The 19,967-nt window shown below is 37.3% G+C and overlaps 1 protein-coding gene and 1 long non-coding RNA gene across 3 annotated transcripts; one reads left to right on the top strand and one right to left on the bottom strand.

Annotated features, from left to right (window-relative positions):
• Positions 1 to 147: 147 nt before the first annotated feature.
• LOC117982852 (probable G-protein coupled receptor Mth-like 3) lies at positions 148 to 18,498 on the bottom strand. 2 transcript variants are annotated; one of them, XM_034969283.2, is made up of 9 exons: positions 17,170 to 18,498; positions 13,453 to 13,697; positions 12,387 to 12,570; positions 11,547 to 11,625; positions 6,451 to 6,635; positions 5,804 to 5,996; positions 4,058 to 4,248; positions 2,508 to 2,534; positions 148 to 2,077 (listed from the first exon to the last, which is right to left on the bottom strand). In XM_034969283.2, the coding sequence occupies exons 1-9, from the start codon at positions 18,119 to 18,121 to the stop codon at positions 1,941 to 1,943; spliced, it is 2,193 nt and encodes a 730-aa protein (XP_034825174.1). In that variant the 5' UTR covers positions 18,122 to 18,498; the 3' UTR covers positions 148 to 1,940. The 2 variants fall into 2 exon arrangements, with proteins under 2 accessions (XP_034825174.1, XP_034825183.1); XM_034969292.2 differs by lacking the exon at positions 2,508 to 2,534 and having other exon boundaries at positions 151 to 2,077; positions 17,170 to 18,496.
• LOC138404709 (uncharacterized) lies at positions 18,374 to 19,648 on the top strand. Its single transcript, XR_011238534.1, has 3 exons — positions 18,374 to 18,432; positions 18,974 to 19,025; positions 19,432 to 19,648. It is a non-coding gene; the product is annotated as an uncharacterized lncRNA (long non-coding RNA).
• The last annotated feature ends 319 nt before the right edge of the window (positions 19,649 to 19,967 follow it).

Below are 19,967 nucleotides of genomic sequence, written 5' to 3' on the forward strand. Positions count from 1 at the left end.
TAATATATCACATGGTACAGTTTGCAAAACTTTATTTTTAATTTTCTAATTTGCCACTCAAAAGTGACTCCCTATTTGGATCACAAAGCTTTATGTCTACCAAGTTTCAGCTTCATCGGGCCAGAAGATTCGGTGCAAATTGGCTGTGACAGACGGCGGACAGACGGGCATATAAAAGTGATCCTATAAGGGTTACTTTTTTTCATTAGGACTTAAGGACCCCTAATAAAAAAAATCTGACAAAATTACTGAAACAAGATTAACTTTACTGGTTGTATACCTATAAGAAAAGATATTGTAATTCTTCTCCTTCTCGAGTCGAAGATATTGTAATAAAACAAATTAAGTTCAGTTTTGAAATGTTTATTTCGTAATACTACTACATAGGTTCTTATAATTGTCATTTAAATTTAAATCACTAAAATATTAACTACATATACATTTAAAAATCTTACCTACCTACCTCTTACAATTTTACGCATTATAATTATATGACTAGATAAAATATTAGAAAAAGGTCTACTCATTACTGTATTTCCAAATGCAACAATTGATTGATTTACAAAGTAATTTCATTGTATTTAAATTAGGGAAAATGCAAATGTGTATTTTTTTTGTAGAGAGTCTTATTTGTTTCTATTAATTATATTTGTGACAGAAAATAACAGGCACATAGGCCTAATTATATTATTTTTAGCAGTCCGCGCTAAACACTTCGATGAAGAGTTTTCTATATCATAGCTAGTGCAGAATAATTTTACTATGCGTGATTACTTAATACCGTGGTACCAAAAAGACAACAAAAAATTAAAGGTTCACAATTTCACATAAGTACCTATCTACCGTTTTAAATGTGCAATCCGACTTTTTTTCTTGCTTTAATTTAACAAAGTTACTAAAGATACTTTTGTTTTGAAAATATTAATAAATGTGTGGGCATAGTTACACTGCAAACATGCAAATAACAAAACAGCACGGCGCCGGCGACACAGCGCGTCGCGTGTACTCTAACCATATTTTGACTAATTAATTATTGGTAATTTTTGGATAATACTATTCTTGAATAATACTATTCTTGAATATTTACTCGCATCAAATCTTTTAAATAGCATAATCATGTCAAGCATCGAATTCTGATTGCCTAAGCAAATTTGTTTTATGGTAGTAGGTACTTAATTAAAAATTAGTGTATAAGAACAAAAACTGACATAGGATAGGTACTTAGGTAATGCATAGACCTATATGTATAATACTCGCTTAGTGGCACACAGTGATTGCGATACATTAACTATTTACTTACAGAATTTATTTTTACACGATGAATATTTCAATGCAGCTCACAATTTTGTTTTCTGGCGAGAACACAATTTTCATAAAACCGGCGGTGACCATGAGGTGATACGATTTTTCAATGGAAAGCTTTATACTAAACTAGCTTATGCCCGCGACTTCGTCCACGCGGACGAATTTACGCGGACGGGGATTGCACGCGGATTAAACAAATTTCAATCACCTGTTTTACCCCTTTGGGGATTGAATTTTCAAATATCCTTTTTTAGCGGATGTCTACGTCATATCTACCTGCATGCCAAACAGCCCGATCCTCAGCAATAGGTATTTTTATGTTTTACGAATCTGAGAGAATGTACCTATAATATACATGCATAGGTACAAACGGCGGTTTGAGGTCAATAATAAAAGTATTTTGAACAGAGTGATCTCCCTTGTTTGTACTTAATCACGTAATACTCTAGCAATACCTACCTACTAATATTTTTTTCATAATTATTATATACAAGAAATATTTATGTATAATATAATGATTATATTATTTAGTTATTTTAGAAACATTATTATAGGTCAGCAGCTTATTAAGAAGCAAATATTGTCTTGTGCAAATGTCATGAATAACGCGATTTTAGGACTCAATATATTTTAGACTAAGGTTGCTTGATGTTATTAGGTACCGAAATGCGCAGGTTAGCGCGTTCATCAGAGCTGATAGTCCTTGACAGGAATGTAGATGAGGTCCGACCCGATGAAGTAGCATTGTTTCGCGCGTCCGGCTTTTCCAACCCTGTTATATATAAAAAACAGATTAACAGAATTCACAGAAATGAATCCACGCTTCATGCGTCACAATAATACAAAAGAGAATCAGCGATTTAGAAGCTCAGGGCCGAAGAGTAGGTAGATAGGTAAGTACTTGTTAAAACATAAATAGCGGTAAAAATCAAAATCAGCGTTACTATTATACAATGTGATACCCATGTTAGATAAATCAGTATGATAGCAGTATTTTCTATAATAGCTTTACACACAACGTTATCTACAAATTGGCTGTAGGGTTTATTCATGTGGAACCATCGATATCGCTCTCTAGCGTCATTAGAGGAGCTCATAACCAAACATCACTAACTACAACTACACCTAAAGTAGCATTGGTTGTTAATGCAAATAAACTTATTAAATGATACTTAACAACAACAATTAACACTAATATATACTTGTATCAATCGGAGTCGGTGATAAACCTGAAAAAAATATATTTTTATCACCAATTTATTTTAAAAGATTCATTAGGTACATAGTAGGTACGTTTACCTATCAATTATTTACATGTTATTAAAAAAACCGGCTATAGACATTGTTATTGATGATATTATATTTATTACTACTTAATACACATGTTCTACGGAATGTAAGAAATACTTAATAACGCGCGCCCCACTGTTGAACTTAGTCCTTCCAAGAGCATATTATGACCTCTACTGTACGGGATCGCATTCTCACTTTCTTTGGTCACATATTATCTAAACGTTACGATGTCTCCATTGAACGTCTAGTAATTTAGGCCGCCAGAATACGTGATAGATCACCCATTTGATGGACAGACCAAGTGATGACTGTGATGGCCGTCCTCTTAACTTAAGTGCACAAGGAAGGCAGCCATCAGACGAAAGAGATGATTAACTATGCGTCTCGATCAATGGAGACGCATAGTTTATTTATTTATTTTATTTATTTATTCAGATACAAGTTAGCCCTTGACTACAATCTCACCTGGTGGTAAGTGATGATGCAGTCTAAGATGATAGCGGGCTAACCTGGAAGGGGTATGGCAGTTTTTCATTAAACCCATACCCCTATACGTAAACGTGATAGTTAAACGTGCCACAGTACTACAGTGACGACCACGACCTCTGTCGAGAGCGTAGCAATAAAAAATTTTTACAAAAAAAATAAAAACCGACTTCGTTACATAAACACTAAAAATTGAAAAATAATTTAATTTATTACCGAATGTATTATGTATACAAGAGTTAATATAGTTCCATAATAATACTTTTTGGTGCCGGTGCCAATTAGCTTTAGCTGCGCGAATCGTCTAGACTTCATATTTTTATGGGACTCCACAATGGCACCTCATTGGCACCGACCCCAAAAAATATTATTATGGAACTATATTAACTCTTGTATACATAATATATTCGGTAATAAATTAAATTATTTTTCAATTTTTAGTGTTTATGTAACGAAGTCGGTTTTTATTTTTTTTGTAAAAATAAAAACCGACTTCGTTACATAAACACTAAAAATTGAAAAATAATTTAATTTATTACCGAATATATTATGTATACAAGAGTTAATATAGTTCCATAATAATATTTTTTGGGGTCGGTGCCAATGAGGTGCCATTGTGAAATTTTCACAATTTTTAGTGGCCCCATGGAATTATGCTATGACTGGTTAAAAATCTACTGTTTACTAAGCTATTACACTGATCGCGAGCAATTTACTCTTATCCGTTGAGGAGTTCCAGTATCTATCTTCGAAGATGTTCATCAGATCTTCACCAAATTGAAATGGGACCAACTTTGAAGTATACCCTTTCAAACAAAAAAAGAATTTTCAAAATCGGTCCAGGCGTTTTTGAGTAATCGGGGAACATACATAAAAAAAATAAAAAAAAAAAAAAATAAAAAAAAAGATTCCGACGAATTGAGAACCTCCTCCTTTTTTTGAAGTCGGTTAAAAAGAAGATATAGGTACTTACCAAGCCGCTTTTTAATGAGAGTGTACACCTTCGGCTTGACCACAAGTATGAGGAATATAAAAACTCCTTGCAGCTCATTCATTAGGTCAACGATATTCCACAGCCATTGAGGTTCCGTCACTACGGTGGAGAGGAGTTCCGACACCCATCCAGCGCCCATTACCACCCAAAGCTTTCCGGTAAGAATGTACCTACAAAGAGCACATACACATTCATACAATATATTATACTTTATAGACATGTGTCCGCTATAGCTTAACTTAACTGAAAACCGCTGCCGTGCCTATAGCGTACCGTAGCGTTATTGTCGTAGCTAGCAACGGTTATCAGCTAACATCTATGACGAACCACCTGACAACGCAACGCTACCAACTGGCAACTGACAATGCATTGTTTGGTTTTTTGGTAACTAGAAACGCAATAATTATGCCTTCTCTTTCTTTCTTTCACTGAAAGCTGAGAAGGAGCGGTTATTGGCTTAGTAACTAAGAACTTGATAAACCAAAGCCGACCTTATCTCTATTACGCTAAGGCTTAACTGTACTAGTACTTGTCCATTACACTTTGATCTATCAATCTTAATACAGTTAGCCTTAGAGTAATAGAGATAAGGTCCTCTTTGGTTTATCAATCTTCGTGAAATGTTTTTGGTTAACTGGATTGTGGCAAACTATTCGTGCAGGCGTCCACTATAGTTTGACCTATGTCAATGATCATTATAATTAAACTTTGCTGCTATGAACTTAAGGTTGTGATTACTTCACGATATTCATGAAAGTAAAATTGGTTTTATTTTAGTGAATATGCGCGCGCTAGCTATACAGACGGTATTGATACGGCAGCTAGCTTAGTTACTACTACGGAAACCGCTGCGCGTTGCGCATATTAAATTAGTTGAAACACAACTCTGATACCGATATTCGGCAACGGTTATCAATATTGGTATTGAAACTAAATAACTTGATTAACCGTTGCCAGAAATAGCCAATAACGCCCATCTTTAATACTTTACGCTATATACTAGAAATTCACACACACACACACAACACGCACACGCACACGCACACGCACGCATGCACATTTATTAAAATTGGTTATCTATAATATAAAAATGAATCACCAAATGTGTTGGTCATCGCAAATCTCGAGAACCGCTGAACCGATTTCGCTAATTCTTTTTTTATAATATTCCTTTAAGTACGAGGAAGGAGAGAAAAATTTAATTCAACCTCCCCCTCAATTTTCTAAACTCCACCCGAGCGAAGCCGGGGCGGTTCAGCTAGTATTATATAAAAAAATTGGTGGTCAACGTCGGTCTCCTCGGGCCCTCGGGGGTCTGGAGTTCCCTTGATTTAGGAAACCTGCATGCCTGAAAGTTCTCCATAATGTTCTCAAAGCTGTGTGAAGTCTGTCAGTCTGTCAATCCGCACTTGGCCAGCGTGGTAGATAGTAGACTATGACCAAACCCTTTTCATTCTGAAAGAAGACCCGCTGGTCGATTGCGGAAAAACTACATCAATCATTATTACAATCTCAATTGTTGTGATTGGCTGAATTTATGGTAAGTATTCCTGTTGCAACAACGCATTGTAGCCAATAAATAGTGAGCGGACGTCAACCAATCAGAGGCGATTGCGATCTTGACATTGTAGCTGTCATTTTACCGTAATCGAGCCGTTTCTCAGTAGTTAGCCGTTGACGGGTTGATGATGATGATGATTATGATAGTGAAAATTGAAGACTTACTTTGCCCTGTCTACTCTGAATGTTTTCTTCGCACGATCACCAACGGAGCCAGCCTGCAAGCGATGGACCTCGGATTTGACTTGTGCACAGTGGCGAGCCGTGAGCAGCCACAGGATGAAATTAGTGCACGTCACTAGACCCATCGGGATCACAAAGAAGATATAATGCGGCCAATCCAATTTCTCATTTTGCTCTGGAAATGAACAAGTTTATATTAAAAATTTACTTTTTAGTAAATTCCTACTTCTTCTTCGGCTTCCATACATGAAAAGAGCCTGCATCTGTATGCATCTAGGGCTAGGGTAAGGTAAGGTAAGGGTAATATTTTTCTTACCGTAAACAACAAATACTTACTGAAAACAACAATTCATGTAGTAGTTTATGTACCTAAACTGTGACCGAAACAAATGAACATTTTTACTTTCACGGTGTGTTGCGATGTATAATAATATGATTAGTATATAATTTAATGAAACATTTCACACATCCAAATAATTAATATGTCGTTCATAATTATAAAAGAGTGAGGCCCGACTCGCACTTGGCCGGTTTTTAAAATAGAATTGTTGTATGAACTTTGCATATCTGTAGTTTTATAATATATTTGGCTTCAAAGTATTATTTTATATTTAGTTGTATAAACTTACGTGATCCAAACCAGCAGGCGTTGACCCCCATGTTAGCATCCAATATTGGAGTTACAGGGTATCGGTCCAAGACTAACATTGTCAGAGTAATCACCACAGTAACGCTCCAGGCATAAACTGAGTACCAAATAAACCTCCGTCTGTCTGAACCAGACTTGCGAAGAGGTTGCACCGTACGGATACTCCTAGAATGCAAAATATATTTCACATAATAATTAATATTGTATAATATTGTAGTAGGTAAAATCTATATATATATATATATATATATATATAATAGGTAGGTAAATAGGTAATGTAAGTGGATTAAAAATCGGTCAAGTGCAAGTCGGACTTGCACACGAAGGGTTCCTTGCCACCGTACAAGAAATAACACTTAAATTTTTTCTAATTTTCATGGCGGCTGTTTTGGATTTTCATTATTTGTTGTTATAGCGGCAATAACACGGACACAGTCAGTCAAAATTTCATCTCTCTACCAGTTTTCAATTAAGTACAGTCCACGAGATACACAGCCCGCTGACAGACAGGTGGACAAAGGAGGCTTAGTAATAGAGTTGGCACCCTTCGGGTACCGAACCCTAAAATCGATCGCAAAAAATTCGATTAGAAATTAACAATAAAATTCCACTTAACTCACATAAATTGACACTTAACTCTAATAAAAATTAGCACTTTAAAACATCATATTTTACAAACGGATCTAGAAATCTAAAAATTATGTTCCCATGCCCACAGTATTTTTAAAAGACCTATTCAACGATACCCCACACTATGGGGTAGACAAGAAAAAAAAATTCATCCCCACTTCACATGTAGGGGAGCTACCCTAAAAAAATATATTTATCACAATTTTATTTCACCACTTTGTCGGCGTGATTAATATTAATTATACTCATGCCAAATTACAGATTTCTAGCATTAATAGTCTCTGAGATTAACCGAGGACGAACGGACGGAAGGACGGACAGACGGACGGACATGGCGAAACTGTAAGGGTTCCTTGTCTACTACGGAACCCTAAAAAGGAAACAATTTAGGTACCTACGAAACAGATAACTGATAATTAGTAAAGATGGAGGGTAGGTCACATAAGTAACCATAATAGGTAGGTATATAATGTAACTGCCACCTCCCACGCGGTTACGCATACGGTTAAGGGTATTAACTGTCAAACGATAGGAAAAGCTCCACGATAATTACCCGATAGAGGGAAAATAAGCGATAACGAAAGTGCCGATAAAATAGGATAGTTATGGTTACCTAATTATAGATATGATCGAGTAGATAGATACCCTATTACTCCAATCTTCACCTGAACACCTGAGGTATTATGGGTATTATAAACAATGAACACTAACGTTAACATTAACCAAATGTTTTAGTATTTATTAATTTTATAATAAGTCCTTCCATATTCACGATTTATATTTAGCTTGATGATGTTTTCGTTTGACCTATACCTAAGTTGACACGTAATCCAAAATTCCCCATGGGCTGATATAGGTATGTTAATAACGACTCCACCTTCTTTATGGCTAATATAGAAAGTGAATGTGGCTAATTCCTTTGTACACAATCTCTAAACTAAACTAAAATATCACGTCTAAATCTATTGCTATCCCTTTCATAATGTTGCTTGCGGAAAAGGAAAGCACTAGATTTAGACCTGTTAATTTAGTTTAGTTTAGAGATTGTGTACTAGAGAATCGGCCCCAATGTTTAGTTAGTTAGAAATGTTAGGTACATTAGAAGAAAATCAATTCATTTAATAATAATAATTATATTTAATGCAACTGACTTCTTAAATAACAAAATAAAAACGTAAGTATCACGCCTTTAGCTTTTTTTGAAAATCATAGGGTGTTTTGGAAAATAGATATGTAATTAATCAACCTTTTTCTGGTGGGAGGCTATGGCCGTGGTTGTGGCGGCAAGCGATAAGTAACAAGTAGGTAAGCTGAGCTGATTCCTAGTTCCATGGTTGTAGGTATACAATTACGCCTTTTACAGGTCAGTAGGCACACTAATAGGTATTTTTTTATACTTTAGGTTTTGTAAGTTTGGATGTAGGTGGTAATCTTCGGAACTAATGATCCGATTCTGAAAATTCTTTCACTGATAGATAGCTATATTACCCCCGAGTGTCATAGAATACAAATTAGAATACAAATTCACACGAATTAAGTCGCTGGAAAAAGCTAGTTATTGATGATCGGCATGGTGGCAACGGGTGAGGCATATACCTACCTAGGCTTACTGGTTCGGATAACCCCGCACCGGAAATCGCAATGTTGGGAAAACCCACCAACTATGTGGACAGATGTCGTAAAAAGAGTTGTAGGCAGTTGCTAAACTCCAGCACAAGATAGTATGAAAATCCCTACAGGAAAATGTCCAGCAGTGGACGACCATTAGTTAGGACCATGACAATGCAGAATTCCAAAGTACCTACCTAAATAGGAGCGACGCAACAATCAGGTTTTTATACGATATATAAATAATTAATATGAGAGAATACAGCTACGTACATAAATTAACATTATTCGAATATATCATATTATAGAAGGTACGTAAGTACATAACGTCCGCACTGATCAATTTTCCTGGTACCTAATATTTGCAGTTGATACAGATTGCTATCATACCATGTCTACATGAATATACACACGTGCCTACAGCCGATTTATCGAATATTAGGACTAATTTTGTGTATCGTCTCGATAGAAAACAGGGGCGATATGACAAAATCGATTATCATGAACCCCACACCCTAGTCTTTATTACCCACAATTAATGAAAACATATTGACATTATTCGATGACCCAATTACCCGAGTGTTCTTGAATCTTTGATTTAATCGTAATCTGAAATCGATATCGTGTATGTTTGCATTCGTATTACCTACTAGCTCGTGCTCGTGACTTTATCCGCATGGATTTAGGATTTAAAATATCATGATTTTCCGGGATAAGAATTCGGGAAAAGATAGAAATGCATGTATTTGTTGTTGATGTCACAGATAAAAAAGCATACAAATGTAACCATTTCATCTATGACACTACTCCAAAAATGGGTGTAGACTGTAGGTACTAGGTACAGCTCTCTGATATGCGTTAACACGCATAAAATGCGCAGGACGCTGATTTACAGCTGTGTAAAAAGCAGCCTATTCAGGTGTTTTACTATATCCATTCAAAATATCAAGTCGATCCTTTGCACCATCACGGGCTGCCGCGTGATTGAAGGACAAACCGCCAAACCAACAAACAAACACACTTTCGCATTTATAGTATGGGTATAGTGATAGGTAGGTATGTATAAATAAGTATGTATGCGAAGTGTAAGTATGTATAAAAAAGTGTGTTTGTTTTTGTTTGTTGTTGGTTTATTGGTTTGTCCTTGAATCACGTCGCAACGGAGCAATGGGTCAACGTGATTTATTGCATGGGTATAGTTAAAGACCTGGAGAGTGACATGGCTACTTTCTATCCCGGAAAATCAAAGAGATCCCACGGGGTTTTTGAAACCTAAGTCCACGCTGATGAAATCGCGGGCATCACCTAGTGTTAAAATAATTTGCTATTTACTCTAGAGAGACTCTAGTCTGAAAAAGCATACACACAAGACGACTAAAACGTGTTCAACGCGACTCCTAGACTAGATGACAAAGAACTGCATGAAATCGTTTATACTGGAGCACGAGAAAGGGCCGTGTTCCCGCAGTCGCGCACCACGATATCGCCGTAAGCTGTATCGTGATGTGCTTCATTTAATCGCCTGTGTGCTCTGACCCTTACGCCTGATAGACATATTAGTCCAACCTTGAAGCATCCTACACTTCTATATAGTGGCATACAAATCATAGAATATTTATCGCAATCTTTTTAGGAACTAGTAGACCGTACCTACTGACTGGATTACTCCGACACTCTGAATGCCCACAATTGTTAATATAAATATTTATTATATAACTAATGAGATATTTTAAAATTCTGAAAACTCATGATCAAACAAACATGTACGACTGGTACGAGTAGCTATGTAGCTGGGATTACGTAATAATGATTTATGCATCCATCGAATACGAATACCTACCTAAGCTTTACCAACGATTTTTAATTTTGTCAACGATTTTTAACGAAATTTATTTTTTCTACTTTTTTTTTGAAGACAGAAGGGCTGGCTCATTTTTGCACAACAGATCAGACTGGCTGTCAGGCTGAAATGCAGCCAGTATTCTTGGCAACATTCCACGCGGGCATAATTTGTATACTAATTAGATAAGGTTAGGTTAAGTTTTATTGTAATATTTAAAAAAAAACAAAATTTTACCTCAGATAAATATAGAGAACAATATTTCTTTTCTCTTTAAAAATATTTGGATATATTTTTTTTAATTAAAAATATTTAGCTACTTATGTATTGACAACATGCCACCCTAGCACGGCAGAACGAAAGAAGATAATGTTATCAGCTCTCATTAATTTAATATCTGTTTTATTTTCTTATATATTCCTACTAACCATTAAATAAACCTACTAAGTAGGTATATTTATTTAGGTAAATAGTTGATAAGTATAACTTTTTAATTAGATAAGGATGCAAAAGCGTTCATGACGCCCACCCATATAGAATAAGTAGATACATACAGATCATGAAAAAACCTTAATGTACATAGTACGCGACAGGTCGAAAAGGCAATCGGGGTGGGGACGCCTCGCACACTCGCACACTCGCACAGCCCCCGCGCTAACCCGATGCGGGATAGCGCTGGTGACGTGCGGATCGCCTCTCTGCCTCATACCCCAATTGCCATCTCGACCTGTCGCGTACTTTACATAATATACAACTATCTGTCCTTACCAATAAACTATAGGTAAGTAGGTATTAGGTAACCTAACCTATTCACGTCTTGGTTAGTTTAAGAAAGATTTCTTATTACAAAAACTATCGATTATTAAAACGTATTTAGGTATTTGGCGATTGAAAAAACTGCCCTGTAAAGGCCATCTAGATAAATGCTCTCATGAAATATTACAAATTATTCATAGGATATATTTACTCAATAAGCTTAAAGTATACAAGAAACTTACCCAAATGTCCACCAGATGTCGAAGCACATGACGTTGAGCCAAGCAAAGGCCGCCACAAAGCCGAAGTATATGCCGTACCCTGCACAAACAATGAACATATTATTTTGAACAAATCATCTCGGAAACATAATTATCTCATCCGTTGAGCCATTCACGCATAGAGTTTACATTTCCGTAGGTACCTACTACGTATTTTCGTCAGATTGTTGAAACGAAAATAAATCGCGATATTTTCCATTGAAGCAACAGGCTAGTGTAGGTACCTATAATGTTAAAAATTATGAATCACATTTATACAGAATGAAACTCATTGGGTGATAAGATCGATGAGCGATAATATCGAAACAATAACTAGGTACGACGTTACATTTACGTTAAAGATACATAAAGCTGAATTGTGATCAACATGATACTTACATAACCCGAAAGACCATTTTGTATTTGTAAATATACGAAGCTTATGGAACTCATCGATGGAACTGATCCCCAATAATTATGAATAGCACATGGAGCACACGAAAACACGAATAAGGTATCTTAATATTTAAATGAATACTTGTGTACCTTATTGTACTTACTTGATCAAACTAGATCTAGGTGCAACACCCTCGCTACAGTCATGAGTTACTCTGAAATTCCTCGCTTGGGCCCATAAGGTAAGACATTGCATATCCCCCGGGTTGAATAATCTACTAAATTGAAGCTAAGTTAAACCTCATAAAGCATGGGTAGGTAGGTATGTACCTACCCGTTATCTACATTAAAAATGTCGTTAAACCACGAAATAGGTAAGTTTAAAAGTTAAAATCATCAGAGGTAGGATAAGGTTTTTCAACTTACCAAACAATGTACAGAGTTGCTTGTCCGGAATGCTACTGTGCTGCACTCTTGCTAGACAACCGCAAGCTAACAGCATCATGCTTACGTGGCATATTAAGGTTCTTCCATGCAGATTCCTCAACTCAGACAAAGAGCAATAGACGATCAACGTAAGCGCCAGACAGACACACGAAATTGTAATAACCTGCACAAAAATGTTTTACTAAGTATATTTTAATGTAATGATTCTTCGAAACCAGATCTAAGGAAAACTAAAATGCTTTTTTGAGGTTTTACTACTGCAGCAGTTTACTGATACAGGTAGATAAGAAACCTAATCCCTATATCTGTAAGCTTTATAAACGTAGTTTCTCAATTGAGGAGCTGATGAACAGAACCGGACTTTTAAATACAACACTAATTTAATCGTAGTGTCTTGATCCAGTTACATCGATCCCAGTTATTATTTTGAATGGAAACGGGCTCCAAGTGAAGTACTTCAAAATAGCCTCAAAAAGTGCGTTTTCATACAAAACCCGATTAGGTACTATACCTACTTACTAGAAATCTTAAAAATGCAATCGTACCTAGTCACAGTTTTATCTGTCCTGTTCGCCAGTTCAGGAACAAATTATTAAGTAAGTAGTAAGTAGGTATTTTCAATTTTCATAGTTAGATAACTATTTTAAGTATGGTATCATATGAAAGGGCTTTACCTGGACATTCTAAAACAGACTTTCATTTATTTTTATGAATAATACCTAGTCTTTGATTTATCGCATAGAGTTATGATAGAGATAACCACATCACTGATTTATTGTGCAAAATATCGAAATAAATACCCGAGTACGGAACCCTCGGTGCGCGAGTCTGACTTGCTCGTGGTCGATTTTTCCCTTTGAGGTACAGAACCCTGAAAAACCTAAATCAACGCGAATGAAGTCTTGGAAGTTAACTGTGTACATGCAGTTAGCAGCTGGATGGTCTATAGAAGAAAATAACATTGAAAATAAAGGTTTTTTCTGCTATCATAAATTCCTATTGGTGTTTTATGATAAAAGAAAGAAAACTACGAAATAACCCTTACTATGAATGAAACGCGGAAATCCTTTGTTGCCCTTCGCGGCTCGAAACAGAGTAAGCTGCTGACGATGACATCATTGTAGGGACATTCCCGGCGATCAAATACCTCCAGGCAATAATCTTTCGTAAGAGAGGCGGGTGTCTCCAGGTAAGCATCTCTGGTTAACCAATGCTGGTCTTCAGCCCTCGATCTGTTCAAGGCAAATTTTCCAGCGGAACATTGCAAATCAATGCGTATGCCCATTACATCTAAAACAAGTAAAATAACATCAAAAGTTTTAAGATATACCGCGTACCTACTTATACTTATTAATAACTAGCTGAACCGCCCCGGCTTCGCTCGGGTGGAGTTTAGAAAATTAAGGGGAGGTTGAATTAAATTTCTCTCCGTAAGAACCATCCTCGTACTTCAAGGAATATTATAAAAAAAGAATTAGCGAAATCTGTTCAGCTGTTCTCGAGATTTGCGATGACCAACACAATTAGTGATAGTTTACAATGTAGTACCCTTATTGTTGGTTTGTCCTTCAATGACGCCGCAAACGGAGCAACGGATCGACGTGATTTTTTACATGGTTACCTATAGCCAAAGAGGCTACTTTTTGACTCCGGAAAATCAAAGAGTTCCCACGCGATTTTTAAAAACCTAAATCCACGCGGATGAAGTCGCGGGTAGATAATATTATAAGTCAATATATAAAATCGACAAACTCATCCCAGCATTACTCCTGCGGATTGAGGAGTGGAAACCCGGAGCACACGAGTAGATCCGGAGTGGAGGCACATAACGTGGTAGTGTCATAGGAACGAAATTCATGTGCTGTAAACTTATAAGAATGTGTGAAACGCGTTGACAGGGTTTAATTTAGAACTAAAAAACTGCTTGATAAAATTATGTACCTAGGTAGTAGGTACAGTTCTGATTTTAGATATATGTACCTACCTAGATAAAAAACTTTCAACAATATACCTAATAGTCATTTTAAATACCGGTTACCGGTTTTCAAGGTCTTAACAATAAGGTGCTAGATTACTTGCTAATAGTGATCGCATACCACGAAACGACCAAACCTAGGAGGTGCATCAGCCGCACGAATCGGGCGCGCCCACGCAACGCATTTCCCAAACGCGCACGGCAACATCGGCGGCTTCACGCACATCGAGGAAATGTTAATGACGTCAGCTGATCCGACTGTCTCAAGCAATGTTACTCAAGCTTGATGCTGCTGACGTCAGACGCATTTTCAGTGGATACTGAAAAAAGCTCTTCTCTCTTATACTCCCCGCGGATCTTGCGACCGTATGCCATCTTCTTAAACTAAGTATCTACTAGCCAAAGGATCTGTGAAAACCGGCCAAGTGCGAGTCGGACTCCCCAATGGAGGGTTCCATACCTTATGGTATTACAGCTTACTGGCATTCCTGGCTGCTTCAAGTCAAGATAATGAGATTATTATTGTGATGTCATTATAAGTACTATACGCGACACGTCGAGACGGCAATCGGGGTGGGGACGACCCGCAACCCGGTGCGGGATAGCGCCGGGTGACGTGCGGATGTGTGGGGCGACCCTCTCCTGAAACACCGATTGCCATCTCGCATAGTATAGGTAGAAGGTTAATATAACAAAAACCTACTTGCAAGATTTGCCTAAGACGTGCCAAGAACACAAAAACTTGTAGTTTCCTAATAATATTATTTACCTAATGAATATATGTATATATAGAATACTGTCTGATTTTGTTCCCATATAAGGTTTATGTTAAAAGCCAATATTTGGGCTTTGAACTGAAGAGATGATGTTAAAATAACTCAAACCTACCTAAAGATAGACTGGAAGAGGTAGGTCTGTACAATATCTATAAGTATTCTATACACTTTATTTAATGCATTGATCCGTTCGTAAAAATAACCTAATGAATTACCTCACTAATATACAATCTTGCTCGGGAAAATGTCTGAAAGAAAAATGATATTTATGACTAGCTGATGCCCCTGGCTTCACCCGCGTGGTTTCGAGTTTTTGTTAATCCCGTGCAAACTTGATTTTCCAGGACAAAAAGTAGCCTATCCCCGGGATGCAAAGTATCTCTGTACCAAATTTCGTAAAAACCATCACGATTTAGGAATGCAATTTCTTACGGAATCAGGGTTGAGGAGTTGGGTCTTCGAGTTCATCCAACGATAAAGTCTTTACTTGGTAGGTACCTCCAAATACCTAAGGTCAGCATAGGAGTAAGACGGTCAACAAATACCTATCGCGATTTACGATATCGTGTCAATAGCTGTTAAATGCATTATTATTTAGTTATTGTAAATCAAATACATATTTATACACTATTATTATTAAATTATTGTTAATTATGACCATTTAAACCTAGTATTGAAAAGCTGTGATGGCCTAGTGGTTAGGACGTCCGCCTTCTAATCGGAGGTCGGGGTTCGATCCCGGGCGCTGACGCACTGTGTGAGTAATGTGCGTTTTAAGCAGGTTTTAAGTCATTAAATATCACTTGCTTTAATGGTGAAGGAAACATCGTGAGGAAACCTGCATGCCTAAGGCCCGTACTCCACCAGAGCGGAGACGAGACAAGAGGAGATGAGATGTGATTTAAACAACCAATAGAATTTCGTTTGCTCTCTGCTTCAGTGGATACCACTTAGTGGAGATGAATCATATTTGTATGGCACGATCGATTCGGAGGTGTGAGTTGTGTCTGAGCTGGGCGGCGTTACAAAGCGAAGATATGAGCCGTCCCTCGCAAGCTGGCGCGACGACGCGACGAACGGCGCGTAGCGGTGGAGTAAATGTATTCTGTGCGTAGCGGAGACTAGAAGAGATGTGAGCTGCGTGCAGTAAGCTGTATCGCTAGTTCCCCCGCGTCAAAAAAATAGATAGATGAAAATTTCAATATGCGTCAATTTTAACGGACATGTTTGTTGTTTCACCGCATACGGTTCACAGCGGTTTCGTTTCGTTATAAGTACGAACTTGCTTACAATGTTTGATTTAAATAACGAAAATACCCTACTGTAGGTAGGTACGAGTACCTACGCACTAGATTTCCATAACGAAAATGTTTCAATTAGAAATGCGAAAGTGTGTCTGTCTATTTGTCTGTTATCGTTCCACGTCCTATCAGCTTAACCGATTTGGAGAAAACTTTTGATCCCCGAAAATCGAAGAGTTCCCACGGTAAGTAGGTATATTTAAAATACCTAAATCCACGCGAACGAAGTCGCGGCTACTCATGTAATCGCGGGCCTTACCTACCTACGTACTTACCGTGGGAACTTTTCGATTTTTTCGGGATTAAAAGTCTTCTCCAAATGTCTTCTCCAAAGTCGGATGGGCCGTGGAACGACAACAGACAAACAGACAGACAAACAATACACACTTTCGCATTTCTAATTGAAACATTGAAACATCATCAGCTAGGTAGTAATATTATAAAATCTTTTGTAACTGATACTCTACGCGTCTTCCTGATCGCTGTATTCGCTTCCCGTCTATTCAGAACACATAATAGATCACACAGTCACGCGCAAACATACAATGCATTATAAAACGTTCATATATTTTATCTACTTCGTAGTAGGTACCTACCTGTTTCGAAGTAAACCAGATAAAAAAAATAAGTGTCTTAAAGTAGAGAATATAGGTATGTAGGTATCTATAATTAATTAATTAATTATATTAAAACAACATTTAAACCCTTACCCAGTAAGTTTTTGTTGTATTCTCGTAGAGGATCCAAATACGAGGAAATGTTAAATGAGCCCTTTATATCTTCATTGGGTACACAATAACTAGCAAGGGTGCCACAATGACGGATCTTATAATGCTGTCCGGGCGGGCAACATTTTCTTATACAATAAGCATTGAATTTGTTACAATTTCGAGTACAAACTTGAGCCAAAAGCTTATGTCCTCCGTACTCTGTTTCCATACACCACTCCCCGGGCATTAGACCGCTTTTTTCTCCATTTCCATTCGATACCAATAAATTACTTCTTTCTTCTGTTAATAAGAAGGCATCTTCATGTAGTTCCACAGAATATTCGTCCATTTTACAGGAGAGTCCATACTCTACATCATAAATATCACCTATGTTGGAATCCAATTTGTCTGCCAACCAATCTTTATCGGTTTGCTGAACATTCACTTTACATTCATGATATTCTGTATCAAAAGTTTGTCCTCGTGGACAACATTTGCGTATTTGATTTATCTTTAGTTTAAAAGCAGATACATCCTTCTCCTCATTACGATTACAAGTTAATGCTACTGTTTTAGGCATGTTCGATTTTAGGCTACCGTTTACAATCTCAGCAACCAGCTTGTCATAGCAGACATTTTCCCATGGTTGTAGTTCAGTTTCGGCAACGCGGATTTGTAAAACTTCGAGTTCATCACACTCAATTGGAAGACCATGTTTGATCACAACACTTTTACCTACGTAAAGAGGTTCACTGAAAATTCGGTAACGTTTTTCAAAAGACTTACTGTTAACACATTTATATCCTCCACTTGATTCGTTCACTCTGATAAGACTTTGGCTTCCGAGACAACATTTCCGAAAAACTTTTTCCTGATCATCGCTAAAATCTCCAGCAGCAGAAACACCCACCGCTGCATTTACGAATGCGAAAAGAAAAATCTGAGGCCACATTGTTTAAACAAAACTCGAGGCTGCGATTGTAACAAATAAATACGGTTATAACAGGTGGTGAGTGTCGGTCGTCGCGGACTGCATTGTTTATATTGCGGAGGAGTACGAAACGTGCGATATAGGTCGTCGGCGGCGGCTAAATGCTGCCGGCCCCTGAGCGCCTATGTGATCATTGTTGGACCACTCGCGGGAGGCTGTTGTGTCCTTGAGACGACTACCTGCTGCTCTCCCCCACTAAACTGTTTGCTGGTTGTATACTACTAGGTATACGGGAAAACCCTTGATATCTGATCTTATTAGAAACGTATTAGGTAAGTATGAACTTTCTCAAGGTACCTAAGATTTGAAAAACGCGGTCTCGATACAATATTGCTGAAGTGTACGAAACAACAATTCAACAAGCACTAAACGTAAACAGTATTCATAGGTAGATACGTGGAATCGTAGATATCCATTGCGACAAAGATGACAATTCAATCGTTATCAAATACTGATAATCGCCAATCAGACGACCGATTTCGTGGAATATAGTGAGTTAGACCTATTGATAAAAATATTACCGTATAAATGATACCTAATATAATTTACATAGGTACCTAGTAAACTATTTACAACTCTCTCTCTCAGCGTCGTATTCTTCACTAGCAGTTGCCCGCGACTTCATCCACGTAAAATTTCTGGGTTTTCATGAGTTTAGAAATTTTTCCGCTGCAAAGGCCTCACTTACCTACTCACTTAGTCTCCCCTTAAGGTACGAAACTACCCCCTAGAAAGAACCTCCCTTCGAAATTTCAAGAGAATAATAACAATAATTAAAACTTTCCTATATTAACTCTCATCTCCTGTTTTCAGGATCAGGACCCGGATGGGTTCGAAACTAGTCGGGCTAACGTCGACTTAACACGTGAGTACAGCTGAGACAGATATTATTTAGAATGGAAATCACTCACGGTAGTTTAAACGCTAAAATAACTTATAGGTACAGGTTATTATTATTTAAAACTAATAATCTAAACCCGATTTTCATATCTCTAACTTCAAAAACATAGGACTTTCGTAAACTTCCAACCCTCATTTAACGCACTTAGTGGTAGAATTTCGAAAAATCCTTTCTTAGTGAATACAAAGAACACACCCTCCAAATTACATGTCTCTAGTCTAGGACCGGCGCGGCGGTTTAGACTGTTTTATAAGTCAGTCAGTCAGAGCTTAGAATTTTATATATACAGATTGCTGAGGAGTCAGGATCCTTTCCCATATCATAATAATAGTATGAGTTTTCCTGAGACAATAAAGCGGTGGATTTTCAGGTCCTTCCGCATACGGCTCAACTAAGAGTAGGTGCCTTCGAATTAACGATTATTATGAGATCTTAAGGATCCAGGACCGACCGTTCCGAGGCTTGGAGGGAACGAATAAGTCAAATTCTAACCGAACTCGGTCACCCATCTAGTACCGACTTGGGTGAACGTTGCTAAACAATCGACTGATTATAGATATACCCTGTCACATCACAACTAGACCACAAATCCTGTAAGTACATCTATTTACATGAAACTGTCATATAACGTCCACAACAGAACGCCTATTGGATTAACAAATATCAATTAGGATATGTACTCTATGTAGGTATGTAGATAGGCCCAGGCTACTTATTTACCTAAGCCTCAGGATATCTTGATCTTGATATCAAATACTTACATATTTTATTGCATCTACCCATTTGTCTAGACTGAACGACGCCTAAAAACTCCTCCTCATAAATGCTGGCATGTAGAATAAGTCTATTAAATCATAAATGTATGACGCAAACTGTGTATAAGAAATAGGATTGGTTAAAAAACAA

The sequence above is a fragment of the Maniola hyperantus genome, chromosome 1, assembly GCF_902806685.2.
Source record: "Maniola hyperantus chromosome 1, iAphHyp1.2, whole genome shotgun sequence".
Lineage (NCBI taxonomy): Eukaryota > Metazoa > Arthropoda > Insecta > Lepidoptera > Nymphalidae > Maniola > Maniola hyperantus.

Bases quoted from the DNA above. Each gene is read 5' to 3' on its own strand.
- LOC117982852 (XM_034969283.2), bottom strand. From the start codon at position 18,121: ATGTGGCCTCAGATTTTTCTTTTCGCATTCGTAAATGCAGCGGTGGGT. The intron at 12,571-13,452 runs GTAAGGGTTATT...ATTTTTGTGCAG, and splicing joins ATTTCCGCGTTTCATTCATA to GTTATTACAATTTCGTGTGT. The intron at 5,997-6,450 runs GTAAGTTTATAC...GTTCATTTCCAG, and splicing joins CGCCTGCTGGTTTGGATCAC to AGCAAAATGAGAAATTGGAT.